Source organism: Spermophilus citellus (assembly GCF_964194105.1).
Source record: "Spermophilus citellus genome assembly, chromosome: 4".
Classification (NCBI taxonomy): domain Eukaryota; kingdom Metazoa; phylum Chordata; class Mammalia; order Rodentia; family Sciuridae; genus Spermophilus; species Spermophilus citellus.
Window position 1 is genome coordinate 68288721 of NC_138185.1, and position 18413 is coordinate 68307133.

Genomic DNA, 18413 nt, shown 5'->3' on the forward strand with positions numbered 1-18413 from the left:
GAACATGAAAAAAAAAAATACAAATTGCCTACTTTATGTGTGTGTGTGCTCCCTTGGGAGTTGAGCTTTAGTTGTCCTTTTATCTTTTTTAGTTGATCTTTTAAGAAATTCAATCTCTGGGGCTGGGGATGTGGCTCAAGCGGTGGCGCGCTCGCCTGGCATGCGTGCGGCCCGGGTTCGATCCTCAGCACCACATACCAACAGGGATGTTGTGTCCGCCGAGAACTAAAAAAAAAAATATATATATATATATATTAAAAAATTCTCTCTCTCTCTCTCCTCTCTCACTCTCTCTTAAAAAAAAAAAAAAAGAAATTCAATCTCTGTTTTATCTGGGTGCAGTAGTGCACACCTGTAATCCCAGCAATTTAGGAGGCTGAGGTGAGTGAAATACAAGTTCAAGGCCAGTCTGGGAAATTTAGTAAGAGCCCCATCTTAAAACAGAAAGTAAAAAAGGGCTGGAGATTTACTCAATGGTAGAATGTTGGTGATTGATCCCCAGTACCCACCCCCAATCCATTTTGTGTTTTGTTGATGCTGCTACCTGTCAGTGACACAGGGCATAAAATGTCCATCAATGTCCCAAGTGGTTCCCTACTGCTGGGTACTCTTGGTTATAAAGGCAAGCAGCTTCCTTGCCTAATTGGATGTGTCTGAAGAATACAAATATGTGACATTGTCCACTTAGGACTCCAAACAATATGGCCTACATCCACAGTGCATAATGGGAATTACTGTGCCATACCTGGAAAAACCTATATATTGCAATCCAGTGGTACCCTCAAGGTGGAAGTAGGTGGCCCATCTAGTCTATTTGTCAGGGCCAGCGAAGTAACCAGACTACGTGCTCTGGAGTTCTCTTTGCCACTCAACTATATAGAGTATCTAGGCACATTAGCAGGACTTATTTGGCTTCACATTCTGGGATCACAAGTGCTTATTCTGGCCCTAGCCATAGACAAAATATCATATCCTATGTGATAGTGGCTGTGGCTTCTACTTGAGAGATCTGGACAGCTGGTTGCTTCCATTGACATTCATGACAAAGGGTCCTTTTCCATGGGCATCTCTCTTGGACGTGTGTCCCACTCAATCTATTGCCAGAGTCTCTCCAACTTCTATAGGAGTTGGGACTTAACCAGTTATACTGCTTCCAGGCTAGCCCATTGGCTATTTATTGCTCATGAGTCAGTGAAACCATAGTGAGGTTCACCGTGAGAGGTGTTTTCCCATACCAAGCACCACAGCCTAAATCTCTGCTATTGGGTAGAATTCCCTTTTCCATGCAAATTTTTAAACTGTTATTTCTGTGGCTGCACAGCAGCAGCTATTTTGTACATTAACTGGGCTGTCAGTTCTTAAGTCATGTCCAGGTTCTCAGGAGACTCAATGTACTTCGGACCCAAGAAACCCAAGATACTGGCAGTCTTTGGTCTTTGTCTCAGGGTTAGCCACACCTTTGCCTTTTTTTTTTTTTTTTCTAACTCAGGAGCACTCCACCACTGGTCACATCTCCAGCCCTATTTTGTATTTTATTTAGATAGGGTCTCACTGAGTTGCTTGGTGCCTCACAGTAACTGAGGCTGGCTTTGAACTCATGATCCTCCTGTCTCAGCTTTCCAAGATGCTGGGATTATAGGCCTGTGCCACTGCACATGGCCTGGCCTGGCCTCTTTTTATGGAGGAAAGAGATTCCACAGATGCCTGGTTCATTCTTTTCTTGGAACACTTCCTCTTTAGTGAATAATGCTTGGTAAGCAATCTGGCATCGTGGCACACTCTTGGGAGGCTGAGGCAGGATGATCCAAGGTTGAGGCCAGCCTGGGCAATTTAGCAAGACCCTGTCTCAAAATAAATAAATTAATTAAAAGGGCTGGTTTATCAGACAAGTGCCATGTGCCCTAAAACCCACAGATGCCTTTGCCTCCAGGTGATGTCCTTCTTCCACGGGTTCTAGTCTGTTTAGTTGTCAGTCATTGACACTTTTCATCCAAAAGCCTGGTGTTCAGGGCCCCACTCATAGGTGGTACCTTTTGGGTAACCTTGTGTAGTGGGCTGAATACATCCTGTTGATAAAACCATCTCTCATGCTCAGACATGCCCATCGGATGTTTTACCTCCTTTGGTTTGCTGGAAGTTTTAAGGCCAGTTGTTTTGTTCTTTTTCTTTTTTTTTCCTTGGGAATTATCCTCTGGGTATGGGTCCACATGGTGCCCAAGAACTTTCATGTCTGGCCTCTGTATCAGGTTAATTTTTCAGCTTTGGTCAGCCCATCCAATCTAAGGAAGTTTGTACGAGTTAGTTCTCTAACTGGATGATGTTATCAACATAGTCATACTAATATACTTCTGATGGGATCTCAGGCTTCTCTATGTCTGGCCAGCTGGCCTATCAGTTGGTGGCAAATCATAGGGGAATGCAGGTACCTCTGTGGCAATACTATAAAGATGCATTGTCGGGCTAGGGTTGTGGGAGAGTGCCTGGCACCTGCAAGGCAATGGGTTTGATTCTCAGCAACACATAAAAATAAACGAAGCATACAATTTGATGTTTTTTTTTTTTTTTAAAAAAAAGATGTGGGCTGGAGTTGTGGCCCAGTGGGAGAGTGCTTGCCTAGCACATATGAGGCACTGGATTCGAGCCTCAGCACCACATAAAAATGAGAAAATATATTGTGTGTCCACCTACAACTAAAAGAATATTTTTTTAAAAAAATAACATTAAAAAAAAAGATTCATTGTAACTCAAGCCAATGAGGGTAAAGTAGTTTTCATCTTCCACATGCAGTGGAATGATCAAAAAGGCATTAGTAGGAGCTGGGATTGTGGCTCAGTGGTAAAGCACTTGCTGGGCATGTGTGAGGCCCTGGATTCAATTCCAAGCACCACATATAAATAAATAAATAAATAAATAAATACAATAAAGGTCCATTAACAACTAAAAAAATATTTAAAAAAAAAAAAACCCAAAAAGGTATTAGTAGCCTGTAATCCCAGTGACTCACATGTCTGAGGCAAGAGGATTGCAAGTTCAAGGTCAGCCTCAACAGTTTAGTGAGACTGTCTTAAAATAAAAAATTAAAAGGGCTGTGGTAAAAACACTCTGGGTTCAATTTCCAGTACTGCAAAAACAAAACAAAAATTGACATGAGTACTCTGCATACTAGGTGACTTCGGTCTGTACAATGAGCTCTGTGATATGAAATAATCCATAAGATGCCAAAGTCAGGGGCCTTTTGTACTGGCCACTTAGGCTCTCTCCACCCACTATTCTGTATTGCTTTGCAGTAGCCACTTGGCTAGGTCTAGATGGTGAGCATTTGTCCCTAGCTAAATCCCACTCCGAGGACCTTGTCCTCCAACTTAGCCTGTTTGAGCAGTGGGGAAGGGATAGTGCTGAAAGTGGTGGGTCAAACAGTAGTCCCAACAGCACAAACCTCAGCTTGATGTCCCTCCTGTCAGTCCACAGGAAATGTTAAAGCTGGTCCAGTAAATAGCCTAAATCTTTAAGTCCCATAACCCTCCCAGAGCCCTGTGAGAAATGGAATATTCCTTCATAGGTAGAATCATCACTTGCCTCTTCAGGGACCACCTGATGTAACAGCCAGATCAATGTGTCCTTTTAGATGGTTTCTCCCCTATCTTGGTCTATAGTGCATTATCTGGGCCTTTCCCAAGGCTTCCATTGTGGGAAAGGTGTTGCTTGATAGCTGAATAGTTTTCCGAAAAATATCCCCAGGGTGTAAGAGTCATTTTCCCTCCACAGCCTGATATGTCAATTAAAATGTGTAGTCTGATGGGGATGACTATTTCATCATCTGGGCACTCATGATCTCCATTATGAATTCAGGCTGAGGTCACAGTGGCATAATAGTGGCAGCCTCCTCCAGTACTGTTCAGATGATAGGAACTCATCTCAGATAGGCAACTATGTCATGACAACTATAAAGACCCAGTGCAATAAGCCCTGATTTTCTCTTTATCTTTTCCTCCTTCCTTTGTCATTGATTGTGGCCAAAAATGGCCTGGAGCATGGGGTCAGTCCTAAAGTATCCATGCAACTTCTGTTCCTTCCCATTCAGGAGATCTTGCGAGAACCCTCACTTGGATGATTCATACTTCTATAGTCGATTAGACTTTTCGCCAAATCTCTTATTGCTCCTTGTAAAAGTGGATCTCAGTACATTTCTGAGCGACTAGTTGCCATTGATCACTCCGTCCCTTGAGGGTAGCCCTCTTAAGATTTCAATGGAAAGTCTGGCCTGTCTTTTTTTCTCTCAGCTCTTTCAAATTCTGCTCTTCAGAGATTTTCAGGACTTTATAGACTCCCAACATACAGAGGTTCAAACTCTGGCAGATACAAGGAAGAGAGACCAAGATCAACTCTTACTGATGACCCAAATCAATGAACACCCTAGGGAAGACAGTGGCTGCCTATCACTAACTGACCTTGGAAGCATTCTTTCCCTTGAAATTGTGGGTCATCTGGTCTTCATTTCTTCCACCACTCTCCATTCTCTTTAAAAATAAGATCATTTCCATCTTATCTGCTTTTTCCCAGCTGTTGCAGTGGAGGGAGGGGCATAGACCACAGAGACCTACCACAGCCTACCCAGAAGCAGAAGTTCTTTAGTTCTGTTTTTTTAACCACTTCCATTGGAGAAATTATTTCAATTACTATTTTCACTTAATCACACTCCAACTTAATTTCCTTTTAAAAATTTTTTAATTCTACCTTTTCTTTTTAATTTTTTGTAGTTATAGATGGACAGAATGCCTTTGTTTATTTTTATGTGATGCTGAGAATCGAACCTAGTGCCTCATGCATGCTAGGAAAGCACTCTACCACTGAGCTACAATCCCAGCGCATCCTTTTTAAAATTTTTTTTACAAATTTTTATTGGTGCATTATAATTGTACACAATGATGGGATTCCTTTTTTTTTTTTTTTTTTTTTTGGTGTTAGGGATTGAACCCAGGTCCTCATGCATTCTGGGAAAGTGCTGAACTACACCTCCAACCGTCAATTTCCTCTTTTTAAACAAATTACAGGGCTCTCTTTTATCTCTTTGAAAACTTATATTGTCCATTTTCTTAACTTCCTTGAGGGATGGCTATTTTACTTCATGGTTTATATTACTTGTTTTCTTGTATTATAAATCTTTCTCACTTTCTTTTCTTTCTTTTTTTAGTTCAGCCCTATTACTTTACTTATTTATTATTTATGGTACAGAGTATTGAACTTGGGGGTGCTCTACCACTGAGCCATATCCCCAGCCCTTTTTATTTTTTATTTTGAGACAGGTCTCACGAAGTTGCTGAGGCTAGCCTGGAACTTGCGATCCTTTTGCTTCAGCCTCTGGAGTTGCAGGGATTAAAGGCACGTGCCGCCCCCCACACCGGGCCTACATTGTCTCAACCTTCACTGTTTCTTTTTTTTTTTTTTTTTTTTTTTTTTGAGAGAGTGAAAGAGAGAGAGAGAGAGAGAGAGAGAGAGAATTTTTTAATATATATTATTTTTTAGTTCTCGGCGGACACAACATCTTTGTTGGTATGTGGTGCTGAGGATCGAACCCGGGCCGCACGCATGCCAGGCGAGCACGCTACCGCTTGAGCCACATCCCCAGCCCCTCAACCTTCACTGTTTCTATTGGGAATGTTTCAGATGACTACAGATTTCAGTGGAACCCCTCCCAGTAAGGGCTCCCCAATCTGCCATCCCATTGCTCAGGAAACTCTTTTTTTTTTTTTAAAGAGTTTAGTTGTCAATGGACCTTTATTTCATTTATTTATATGTATTGCTGAGACTCAAAACCCAGTGCCTCACACATGCTAGGCAAGTGCTTTACCACTGTGATACAACCCCAGCCCCAAGAAACTCTTGAGAGATGAACTCCTTAGAAAAGGCATTTCTTTCTCTTCAGCCACATCAGTCTCCTTCAGTGGAACCCTAACCTTCCCTCTCTTCCCAGCTCTTCTTGAACTGTATGTGACTGTTGTACACATCCATAGTGTCAGTTACTCTCTAACATTTATAAGCTGATGACTTTCATATCTCTGTTGCCAGCCTTTACCTCCATCTGGGCTTTCAGACTGATCTGCATACTTTTTATCTCCATAGGCCCCTAAGCAAAACATCTCTGAACTCAACATCCTCCGTCCTTCCCACAGCACGGCTCCTCTTGTTGAGATCCTGTTTTGGGGAACAGTGCCACCATCTGGATCTAGTCAAAGCATGTATAGTACCCTCAGCTCTTACCCTCTGCCATGTCCCACATCCAGCTGCCACCTAATTATATCAGCTCTGCTCCATGAGTTCTGCCTATCCTCTTTCTTCTCATAGCCACTACAGAGGTCTTGCAGGCCTTCTAAGATGTGCCCTCCAGAGGACCACACATGCCAAGAGTACTGGATGGATAAAAGTGGTTTTATTATTTCTTCCTGGGAGAGGAAGCCCTGGCAAGAGCAGGGACACAGAGCCAACACAGGGCTGCATACTTCTCACAGCACAGCTGCTGGTGACTGGAGTGCAAGAACATGGAGAGCTGTTCAACAGTGTGAACGGGAGCTGCCGAGGAGATACACTCTTGCCTGAAGAAGCCACTGGCTTGAGAAGGGGGTCCCAGCCTCATCGATGCCGCTTTCGAATGCTCTGCAGCTCCTGGTAGATGGTGCTGAAGCTGGGCCGCTGCCCAGGCTCATAGGCCCAGCACTGCTCCATGAGCCTGAACACAGCATCAGGGCACAGCTCTGGGCAGGGCAGGCGACCCCCTGTGAGGACAGGCACAGCACACTAGGCATGAGGAAGGGTTCCTGGGGCAGCCTGTGAGCAACAGGAGCTGCTGAAGATGTACTGTCCCTAAAGCTACTTTTGTTCAACAAAACCTCAAGAAACAGAGGTTGGATGTGACCTTTTTTTTTTTTTTAAGGTATTAAGGATTGAACCCACAGCCTCATGCATGTTAAGCAAGCATTCTATCACTGAGCTACATCCCCAGCCCTTTTAATGTTATTTTGAGACAGGATCTTACTAAGGTGATGAGGGTTTTGCTAAGCTGCTGAGGCTGGTTTCAAACTTGCCATCCTTCTGCCTCAGCCTCCCAGGTCACTGGGATTACAGGTGTGCACCACCATGCCCAGCTGAGGCCTGTGTTCCCACTATGTGCTACTTGTGTGATCTCTGCAAGCCTGTTTTTCTATCTACAAAAGGAACATATTAATCTCCACCTTATGTGTGGCAAGGAGTAAATGAAGTAACTTTTGGCCTAAGTATTAACAGGTGCTCTGCTCAGTGGCAGCTCTGGGATTATTCTTATTCTGCCCCAGTGGGAAGGTTAGGAAGTTAAGGGAAGAAGAGGTGTCCAGGTAGAGCATGGGAAAGAGGGTGTGGCCCTAAGGTTGCTGTCATACACAGGCTTGCCTTACCTGTTTCCACAAACTCTCGTGTTTGCTGATTGCTGAGGTTGGGATAGGGCGAGGCCCCCAGGCTAAAGGTCTCCCAGAGCAAGATGCCAAAGCTCCACACATCACTCTCAGAGGAGTAGCGGCCTGCAGTGGAGGTGAGGCAGCATGAGAGAGCTGTCCACATCCATAGAGTAAGATTCCACCCATGCCTAGTCTTCAATGTTGCAAAGCAGGGTTGGAAAGGGCCAGATACCATAGTTAAGGGCCTCGGGTGCGGTCCACTTCACTGGGACTTGTCTGAGACCCCCTGAAGCTGCGTAGATTCCATCAGCTTCCTCTCGGGACATCCCAAAATCACTGATCTTCAGAACATTCTTCTCTGTCACCAGGCAGTTTCGAGCAGCCAAGTCCCTGGGTGAAGCAGGGTCAGGGTCTCATTTAGCTAATGTTTCCTGCCTTACCTGGGCCAAGCCCTCCAAACAAAGTCATGGATAGAAGCTGCTGCTTGTCCCAGGCTAGTCTATCAGGAGAGGCTGACTCCACCTCTGGAGCTGAAGCCTGATAACCAAGGGGTTCAGGGATGACAGCTCTTCCTGACTAGGGGCATCAGGGCTGTAGCCCACTCACCGGTGGATGCAACACTTGCTTTCCAAGTATTCCATGCCTGCAGCTGCATCCCCCACCATCTGCAGCAGAGTCTTCACCCTCAGGCGGGCTCCCTCTGTCCGCAGGAAGGTCAGGAAATCTCCTCCTAGAGGAGGGGGCGGCTATGAGCCTCCTGGGGGGGCAGCCACCTTGCCAGGCTGAGTTCCCCACCCTGGAGATTAGCAACCCTGCTCACCCTGCACAAGCTCCATGACAATGTAGATGGGCTGCTTCTGGGTGCAGACACCAATGAGACGCACAATGTTGGGGTGGCTGTACTGCTTCAGGATCCTGCAGGGCACTGCGGCTTAGGCACCATGTGGCCTGGGCCCACCTTCCATCTCCTCCAGAAACCCCAGGGAGGATGGGAGAAGGGCTGGAGAGAAAAGCTTGACCTCTGGAGGCCAACAGCCCTAGATGTGTGGCCTTGGCAGCCTCTACCTCTTGGCACTATAGGAGGTGCTACCCAACTGTGAGGGGGCAAGAGGATTAAATGACACCACAGAAATCAAGCATTTTATGTCTGGCCATGCACAGGGGACACTTTCATATATGGAACCTCTGGTTGTCCTTATTTTGTCACCCACCTTGCTTCCTGCAGAAACTTGGCCTTGAGGTCAGGGGGGAGTGTCTCTCGACAAGACTTCACTGCCACCAGAGTATTATCAGCTCTCAGGCGTCCGCTGAATACTTCACCGAAGTTCCCCTGAAATGGTCTAAGGCTCCTACCAAGGCTTCCCTATGCCACTGTCCTTTCTCCACTCAGGGGGACACCCACCTTGTTCCTGCCCCCTCTACATTCAGCCCCCACATTCACAATTGCTCACTCTAGCTCTCTAGGAGTTTACTCCCTAGTTAGGGAACTGAGAAAGGATGAGCAGGAAAAGCCACCTGTGACATGCCACATTCTCCAAGAGAAATGACATGGAAAATAAAAAAACACTTTCCTTTGTGTTTGAAAAACATTTTGATTTTTAGGAAAGTGACTTCCTTTCCAGGCAGATATTTTATAGTTCATATTAAAGAGTATCTTTTCACATATGCAAGAGGCCTCTGAGGAGGAGCTGGGGTGGAGGTGCCAGTGACAGAGCTGTCTTCTGGGGAGTTTGGGGGTGGGTACTCTGCTTCCAGGAGGACAGGGCATGGCAATGGTTAGGAAGCAGTGGGGCTGGAGAAAAAGGGCAAGCCAGGAGGGGGGGCTGGTAGAGCATCCTCCTAGTGGAGGCCCAACTTACCCGCCCAATCTGCTCGCCTAACACCAGGTCCTCATGGTTCAGTACCCACTTGTCCTGGGGAAAAGGAGTTAGAAAGTCAGAAATCAATGATGAGAGGGGATGCTGGGCTCTGGGAAGGACTGAACAGTTCTCCTACTGACACTATCTTTCATTTCTTGGAAGTGTGTTGGTCTGTCTAGTGCAATTGAATATCAGGATCATGCTCAGGTGACTCCAGGGAGCAGCCAGGTGCCTTCACCAAGTGAGCACCAGTCATCTTTGCACAGCCTTTGGGGTGGGAGTGGCCTTGACATTCCAAACCTAGAAACCTGGCCAAATTGTGGAGTGAGGGCTCCCTTCACATTCTGCATGTAGACCAAAGACACAGCAGGTCCTTACTGCTCCTACTCTGGAGGGTCCTGACCCATGGTCAAGCCTTACCACAAGCAGCACAGCCAGGTTTGGCACAGGCTCACCTTGGGCACAGGCCTGTACAGGACAACACCGCTCTTCTTGGTGAGAGGCTGCCGGGAGCACAGCAGGTGGTCAATGAGTAATGGGATGCTGGGGAAGCCATCCCCTTCTAACCGGTACAGGTTCTGTGGGACAGAGTGACTGGGGTCAGCAGGTTCCATTGCTGAGGGGGCCTGAGTCTTGGCAGAGGGCAGGAAGAGCAGCAGGGGAGAAAGGGCCTGCCTGGGACAAGAGGCAGAGAGGCCTATGGAAAGGATATGAGCATGTGGGACACAACTCTGCTCCCCTCCTTAGTGGAGGATAATGCTTAAACCTCTATTACATTGCAAAGACTTGGTTCTCTTGATAGTTCCTTCCAGCTCAGCTAGGGAGGCATCTAAGACATAGCAGCTACTCCCTACCCTCTAGAGGTTATCAGTCTCAAAATCATTCCACTGGGAAGGAAAAGGGAAGGCTCAGGTCCCATCCTCACTCACGTCCAAGGACTGGATGATGAAGTGCCGGGGCTGGCCATCCCACAGCACTGAGAGCACATACTCCTGCTTGCCCTGGCTCTCCCGCACCAGAAAGTCCCCAGAGTGTGTCAGCAGCTCAGCCACCTCTGCCCGTGGGATGGCCCCATGGTACCATAGCTGCTCATGCAGGGGCTTCTGCACCTCTGGAACAAGCTGTAGCGGTGGAGGAAGCTGGGCAGGGGAGAAGCAAGTGGGGTCACTCAGCCAGCTTGCCAGGGACAGCCACTGGGTCAAAGGGCATCTCCCCCCCATCCAATAAGCTCTCAGTCCTTACAACCACAGGGAGTGGCACACAGAGCCATCTGTGGGCCCTTGGATTACTCTGGGAAAGAACTGGGATGGGAAGCCCAGACTAGCAGTCCCAAACCAAACTGGTGCCTTTTCCTCCAGGCCACAGAGGTCCCTGCTCACTCCTGGAGCAAGTAGAGCCCTGGGTTAACCAAAGCTGCTGGTCCCTGCAGTACACCGGGGGCGGGGTGGTGGTGGTGGAAGGAGTACAGGGGTAGCAGGATTTGGGGGCATCAGCAGCCAGGACTCCTAAGGAAGACATGGACACCTCAAGCTGCTGGGCCTGCAGCTTGGCTTGGCCACACAGTGCTACTGCAGCCTCTGCAGCACCTCCTGCAGTGCCTGCTTGCCTAAAACCCAGGAGGCTGAAGTAGAAAGATCACAAGTTCAAAGTCATTCTCAGAAATTTAGCAAGGCCCTAAACAACATAGTGAGAACTTGTCTCAAAATAAAAAATAAAGACAGGGCTGGGGTTGTGTCTCAGTAGTAGAGTGCTTGCCTAGCATGCATGAGACACCAGGTTCAATCCTCAGCACCACATAAAAATATTGTGTCCACCTAAAACTAAAAAATATTATAAAATAAAATAAAATAAAATAAAGACAGCTGGGATTCGGCTCAGTGGTAAGCACCCCTGGGTTCAGATCACCAAGGAAGGAGCCTAGAGGAGTATGTCTGAGACCCCTGATCTGGCCTATCTCTTAGGACATACAGAGGTATGAACCAGGCTGACCGCCACTCACCGAGAACTTGGGGCGGAAGATTCCTGAGAAGTGGCTCTTAAGGATCTCCAGCGTAGGTGTCCTTCCCCCCTCTCGCTCCTGCTCCTGAGGCCAGGGACAGACGTCAGCAGGTGGCCAGGCTTGGGGAGGGGGAGGGCAAAAATGAGGAGCACAGCCCCCGTGGGCAGGCATGGCTGGCAGGCAAGGGCAATAGCAGGTAGCTCACCGAGGATGAGGTGGAATGGCGGTCATCTTGCAGGAGCAGCACGGCTGGGGGCTCGCCAGGGCCCAGCTGCTCCAGCTTGGTCTGCAGCAGCTCCTGCTGGGCCTGTAGCTTGGCTTGGCCACACAGTGCTACCTGCAGCCCCTGCAGCGCCTCCTGCAGTGCCTGCTTCTTGCCTAGCAGCTGCACCCTGCAGGCAGAGGGTAGGTAGGAGGGTAGGACAGAGACATGGGCTCAGTCCCCAGCTGGAAGCAGCAGAAGGTAGGGCAGGCAGAACAGAGCATGGCCAGGAGCTGCTGCAGGGGGGCCTACTCACCGTTCCCGGGGGTGAGTGTTCTGCTCCTCACTCTGGAGCTCATGCTGCAGCTGACTGACCACCTCCTTTCGGTTCAGCACAGTCTCAGTGGCCACAGCCAGGTCATCTGTCACAGAGGTCAGTCTGTATCCACAAGAAGAGCAATGTTAGAGCCACACTCGCCACAAGCATCCCTACAGAGCCAAGCAAGCCTGGTTGCCTAGCCATAGCTCGGTATGGGCAGAGTTTCCTCCCCACCCTGCCACACGGACACCCATGGTCTGGCAGGAGCCCGCCCTGGCCCAGAAGCCAAGCCACCACACACGTGTGTTGCACACTCTCCACAGTTAGCTCATTCAGTTGCAGCTCCCCAGGCTCCAGCTGTTCACCCTCCTCAAGCAGCGACTCATCAAAGGTGACACAGGGTGGGATGTCAGGGGCAGACCTATGGGTGACATGACCCTGTCAGTGAACAGGCCAGTAGCCCTAGTGTCAAGCAGGTGCAAGGATGGGCTTACCCATACTGCCGTAGGAAGCCTTGGTACTCAGCCTCCGGCTGGATGCGGGCAACAGCTGCAGCCATCTCCCGGTGAATGGCGACCACCTCATCCTGCACCAGACTGCTAATCTCCAGGTATTCCTGTAGAATTTCCTTCCTGCCCCCGAGATGCAACCCCCAGTTAGGGAGACCTCAGGCTAGGAGAGGCAGGCAGTTCAGTCTAGGGCATTGGGTTTGGAGGCTGTGCTGGGATTGACTCCACCTCAGCTAATGGCAAATTATTTAACCTCTCCTTGATCTTCTACTTTCTGATGTGTGTGATGGACACACTGGCAGTTGCATTAAGGATCCAAAGTGATCCTGAATACAGATGTCTGGTACTTAGGAAATACTCTGGCAGCCAGCTTAAAATTGGGACTCTGGGTCCCCAATAAATGTATAAGCCACCAATGTGCTGCTGACTCCACGTCTATATCTCCTAGGCCTGACAGCACCCCTGAGCTCCAGCCTCATGTCTTCATCCACCTATCCAAAATGTCCCATTGAACACTGATCTCTCAGACACCCCAATTATACTCATTGAAAAATGAATTCCCAGTCCCCAAAACCTCTTCCTTCCATATCCTTCTCTACACAAGCTAATGGCAACTCTAAGCTCTAAGCTCAGTCCTTAGAGACAGGCTTGATTCCTCTATTTCACACTCTACTTCCAATCATAAGGAAATCCTACCACTCTACCTTCAAAATATACCCAGGACCTGACCACTTTTTCATCTCCATCGCTACCACCTTGGCCCAGTAGCCAAGATCTGTAGCTAGGATCCATGCAAGACACTCCTGTCTGACCTCTCTCCTCTGGTCTCACCCCTTAAAAGTCTATTCTTAACTCAGCAGCCACAGCAACTTTATAGAGCATGTCACTATGGTTTACCCAGAGCTGTTTACCTCACAGTGGCCTGCTGGACCCTCTCATTGAGCCCCCAACCTCTGGCTCCTCTAGTCCATGTCTGATTCTCCCCTCCCCTTGTTCTGCAGAAAGTCCACTGATTCTTTATTACCCCCTAAAGCTTTCCTACTATAGCACCTAATCACTCACTGACCCTCTTTCTGGAATAGTCTTTCTCCAGAGAGTCCCATGGTTCACTCCATATCTCTCTTAATTCTCTGTTGGGATGTCACCTTCTCATGATCTTTTTGTTTTCAGTGGTACTGGGGATTGAACCCAGGAGTGCTCTACCGATGAGCTATATCCCTAACTTTTAACTTTTTATTTTGAAACAGTATCTGGGTAAGTTGCTCAGACTGGACCTGATGCTTCTGCCTTTCTCATAGTCGCTGGAATTACAGAACATCACCATCTCAAAGAAGCCTTTTCAGAGCACTCTACTTAAAATTGCAGCTCCTCCCCTGCCCTCCTAACCCTCTTCCCTAAGTTTAGTTTTTTTCATGGCACTTATCACTCGTAACATACTTCCTATTTTATTTCTTCCCTCCCTCCCTTCACTAAAGTGGAAGATTCTGAGGACAGATGTTTGTCTACATTTTTCTCTGCTACATTCCAGAATGTAGAACAATGCTCAGTGAATTTAACTAAACCCTAGGACTCTTCCCTCTCTTGCTTTGCAGAAGGTTCACTGGTCCTTTGCTACCCTCTAAAGCTCTCTTGCTGCTGCAACTGTACACTTGCTATAAGGGGCCCTAGAATAATGTAATTTGGATTAAGTTGACTGGCTAAGGACCCATCCTCACCCAATTACATGGTCCATGCTTTTACAGGATTGAATTTTCTAGGCCCTGCTTCTGGGCCTAGTAGTAGGTTTAGGACTGTTACAAGGATAGGGTGGGACTGCGGGCTTACAGGATGTGCACCATCTCCTCATGTAGGTCCTGCAGCGACTGCAGCAAGCTAGGCAACATGAGCTGGTGGTGGTGCTGGTGGTGCAGCTGCGCAGCCCGCACACCAAGCACATAGCGGTTATGATGGGCAAAGAGTTTCCAAAGGCTGCGCACATACTTGTCTTTGGCCTTGTCACGGTCCTTGTCTGTAGGTGGGAGGGAGTGAGATGTGGAGAAAAGTGTCAGCATAGGGGCTTAAGTAGTCCTCACTTTTGGGACACCCACAGGCAGGTGAGCACTGGTTTGGGATTCCCTCCCTGCCAGCAAGGGAAGCCACAAACCTTTGCTGGCCTCTTGGTATTTACGCCTGGCCTGGGCACTGTCCCGGGCCAGGGCTCGATATTGGCTTTTCAGCTTCTCGATGTCCTGGTTGTGGGTCTGGGGAGAGAGGGATGGTCAAAATAAGGAGGAAGGTCCCTAAGCACAGGCGATTCCTTCTTGAGGTAAAGCCCTGGCAAGGTCCTGCCAATGAGTCAGGAAGCATATCTAAGCCCATCCTCCTGGAAGGGTCTGGAGACGTGAGGAAGCTGTCTGCAAGGTTTAGGGTCAGAGGAGCTGAGTTAGACAGCCCACTACGGGAGGCAGACAGGTGGCCTGGGCCTGTCCCTCTATACCTTAAGAATGCTATCCTGGAACTATATAGGTCCAGCTTCAGGAATATGCAGCCCATATAGTCATGTAGGGCTCCATATGCAGATAGGTCTTGTGTGTGGTTCGCATGCACTCCTGTTCCCATATTGTAAAAAAAATTTTTTTTTTTTTGGTAGTGGGGATTGAACCCAGGGCTAGACAAGCACATTTCTACTGAGCTACATCCCCAGCCCTTTTAAATTTTGAGACAGGGACTCACTCAGTTGCCCGGGTTGGCCTTGAACTTTCACTCCTCCTGCCTCAGCCTCTTGAGTAGCTAGGGTTACAGATGTGCACTAACACACCATGCAATGTCATATTGAAATTCCCAGTGATTTCTTAAAAGAGGCCCCACATTGTCATTTTGTACTGGGCTTGGCAAATTATGTTCCTGGCCAATAAGAACAATAGATGGCAACCGAGAGCGGAGTTCTCATCCCAGTTCTCCTGTTTAGATGCTGAGACACCTTGGGCAAGCTCCATCCATCTTCTCTGAATCTCAGTTTCCCCATCTGGAACTGAGCTAAATGTATAAACTAGAGTAGCTTTTCTCTTAAAGAGCCAGAAAGTATTTCAGGCCTGTAAGCCATAAAGTCTCTGTTGCAATTATTCAATTCTGTCATTGTAGCTCTCTCTATAGTAGCCATAGATGATATGAAAACAAACAGGCATGGTTGTGCTCCAGTAAAACTTTATAAATAGGGCAGACCCTAGTGTCTAATCCCAGCAACTCAGGAGGCAGAAGCAGGAAGACCCCAAGTTTTGAGGCCCAAATTTAAAAATGGTCAGGGGTGGTGGCACACTCCTATAATCCCAGTGGCTTGGACAGATGAGGCAGGAGGATCACGAGTTCAAAGCCAGCCTCAGGAATGGTGAGGCTCTAAGCAACTCAGTGAGACCCTGTCTCTGAATAAAATACAAAATAGGTTTAGGGATGTGGCTCAATCCCCAGTCTCCTCCCGCCACCAAAAAAAATTTCAAAACGGCTGGGGATTTTCCCGAGAAGGAGTGTGAGGCCAGGTTGGCCACCAGGGGCTGCTGTGGGTCTGTGGCAAAGCCAGGCTCTGTGCTGGCGCAAGAGGTGTGGTTCCAGTGACACAGTGAACACTAGACTGAAGCACCCAGAGAAAGAGCAGCTCCCAATCATACAGCCTACAATTAAGGAGCTGGTGGAATTAAGATCTAGGCAGGCCAATTTCAGCTGTGAGGGGGCCACTCTGCTGCCCTGTCTCTGGGGCCCTGAGAAGGAGTCCTAAGCTAAAAGCAAACAGAGACACTCATTCTTCTCACTGTCTCTGGGATCCATACAGGAGGCAAAGCACAGACCCTGGGCTCCACCTAGGTAGTGACTTGCCTCACCCATCCTTGCATTCCCAGCACTATGGCTAGGAACAGACAACACATGGCCAGGCCAGCTGTGCTGCAGGCCAGCCCAAGTGAGGGGGTGGGGGTGGGGAACTACAGCAAGGCTGGAGCATGCCATCCTGAGGCCAGGCCTGCGGTCAGGGACTTCCACTTCCCCAGTTAATCTAGGGGTTCTAGTTTAAAATCATTCCTTTTAGGCTCAACACTATGACAGAAATGACTGTCTGCCATGTACCCACCTTGGTGAGCTCCTGCTGCAGTTGCTGCCACTGCTCGCTGTAGGTCTTGCGCAGCTGCTGCCGTTCCCTGATCAGGAGGCTCAGCTTGCTCAGGGGCCCCGAGTTCAGATCTTCTGCATGCTGCCGTAGCACCCGGCTCAGACCTTCTGTCTGGCTGGTGATCTCTGCCCATGACTACGCACAGGATGGGGGAGGCAGGGAAGAGTAGACAATGGCTCCCAAGCCTGGGCCTGCCAAATCTCCAACTCCATCCCAAAGAGCTTTAGGAAAGGAAGGGGATGGGCAGGTGTAGCTAGCACCCACAGGAACCCCAGAAACCCACCTGGCTGACAGGGCTGTCAGGGCCGCTACTCCGGCTCTGGCCTCCGCTGTCCTGCAGGGACATGTGGTGAAGAAGTCCTGCATATTCCCTGTCACTCTTGACCCTCTGGGCCATCCACTTCCGCATGCCCTCCAACAGGCGAAGCTCTGCTTCCTGCATCTGCTGCACTGCCCCATGGCCCTGGGGACTGCACAGCTCTGAGGAGAAGCCCATAGTGGTGTCCTAGGGACAGATAATAGGCCATCACTGGGGGCAAAGCAGCAGCTGGAGATGAAATGAGGGGACAAAGAGGCTGGGGACTACAAGATCAAAAGGGTTGCAGGGCCAGGAGGAGCTGCAAACAGGTAGAAGGTGGGTGGGGTCCTACCCTGCTGAAACAGCAATAGGTACAGGACAGTAGCCTGGCCTCGGGCTGGCCTTCATTGCTTCCTATGCCCCCAGTTAAGCCCTAGTGCCAGAGGTCCCCTTTCCAATTGTGGAGCAGGAACCAGTCTGGCGCCAGCGCCATTCCTAGGTCCTTCCATCCAAAAACCAGTTAGAGGCCCTCCACAGAGCCAAGCCTAGGAGGGCTGGAGCCTCAGGAGCCTCCTACAGGCTGGAACCCTGTAACTGTGGCCGCCGGGCCCTTCCGCGGTCCCTACCCCCACCCAAATGGGTGTCAGGCTCTCAGGACGCCTGCCCGGCCCCTGCCCACTACCACCCTGCTTCCCGCCCCAAGTCTGCGCGCGTCGTCGCCTGCTGGGCCGCGAGGCTGATGTTACCGGCGCGGGTAGCTGCTCCTGGGGCGGCCGTGGACCGACTCAAGCCCCGCGCCGACCCCCGGCCAGTTCCTGATTCCGCGCTTCCTCCTCCCGCGGTTTCAGTTGGCCCAGGCCCCGGGGCGGGCCCGCGGAGGGGAAGGGGCGGGCGGCAGCGGCCTGCGGCCCGACGCCCGCCCGCCCCCCTGCTCTGCTGGGCCGAAGCCTCCGGCCGCCGCTCGGCCACGGAAACGGAAGGGAGGGGGAGGCCGGGAAAGAATGGCCCTGTGGAGAGGGGCCTGCGCGGCACCCCCCAGGGCCCAGAACCGTCCCAGGAACGTGGAGAAGGGGCCTTCGGTGGAAGTGGGGATGGGTGAAGGGTGAGGCCCTAGACAGGTGCTGGGCTGGGGGAATCCTTAGACGTAGGTCCTAGCAGGCCGCCAGGGTGACCCAGAAAAGGAACAGGGAAAACTAGTCCAGGCCCTCTCCATCCCACTGGATTCCCTAAGAACTCAGGCCAGCCTCCATTTGAATAAAATCTCCCGAGAGGCCTGTCAGGCACACGTCCTGGGAGCAAGGTCTCCAATCCCTATCACTGGCAAGCATTTCTATTCTAAGGGAAACCTGGGACTGGCATACCTAGTCATTCCCCAACGGTCCAACGTTCCAGCTGGGGAATGGCTAGGTATATAGTTTTCCATGTGGGACTCAGCACCCCACATACCAATGTCATCTTTGGGTTCAGTCAGACCCCACTTTAGGCCTCAGCCCTGTGGCTTTGTAGCTAGGTCACTTCAGGGGGAACACAGGCCCACCTATTCTCTACCCAGTTCAGCCCCTATCAGTCACTTGCCCTACACCCTGGGGCTTGTCTCCAGCTTCCTCTTGGGGGTGGAGGAGGACAGGGCTGCCCTGGTGCATTTATTTGTTCCCTGCAGGAGGCCCT

At 49.6% G+C, this 18413-nt stretch overlaps 1 protein-coding gene across 2 annotated transcripts; it reads right to left on the minus strand.

Annotated features, from left to right (window-relative positions):
• Window positions 1–6413: 6413 nt before the first annotated feature.
• FES (FES proto-oncogene, tyrosine kinase) lies at window positions 6414–17679 on the minus strand. 2 transcript variants are annotated; one of them, XM_081292220.1, is made up of 19 exons: window positions 17492–17678; window positions 16731–16952; window positions 16409–16582; window positions 14456–14552; window positions 14137–14320; window positions 12298–12435; window positions 12105–12224; window positions 11801–11923; window positions 11488–11674; window positions 11283–11366; window positions 10213–10422; window positions 9739–9861; window positions 9284–9337; window positions 8636–8754; window positions 8245–8339; window positions 8031–8154; window positions 7657–7814; window positions 7425–7547; window positions 6414–6770 (listed from the first exon to the last, which is right to left on the minus strand). In XM_081292220.1, the coding sequence occupies exons 2-19, from the start codon at window positions 16941–16943 to the stop codon at window positions 6628–6630; spliced, it is 2469 nt and encodes an 822-aa protein (XP_081148346.1). In that variant the 5' UTR covers window positions 16944–16952; window positions 17492–17678; the 3' UTR covers window positions 6414–6627. The 2 variants fall into 2 exon arrangements, with proteins under 2 accessions (XP_081148346.1, XP_081148347.1); XM_081292221.1 differs by lacking the exon at window positions 12105–12224 and having other exon boundaries at window positions 17492–17679.
• Between the last annotated feature and the right edge of the window lie 734 nt (window positions 17680–18413).

Bases quoted from the DNA above. Each gene is read 5' to 3' on its own strand.
- FES (XM_081292220.1), bottom strand. From the start codon at position 16,943: ATGGGCTTCTCCTCAGAGCTGTGCAGTCCCCAGGGCCATGGGGCAGTG. The intron at 16,583-16,730 runs GTGGGTTTCTGG...TCCTGTGCGTAG, and splicing joins CTGACAGCCCTGTCAGCCAG to TCATGGGCAGAGATCACCAG. The intron at 7,815-8,030 runs GTGAGTGGGCTA...TGCTTCACCCAG, and splicing joins AGCAAGTGTTGCATCCACCG to GGACTTGGCTGCTCGAAACT.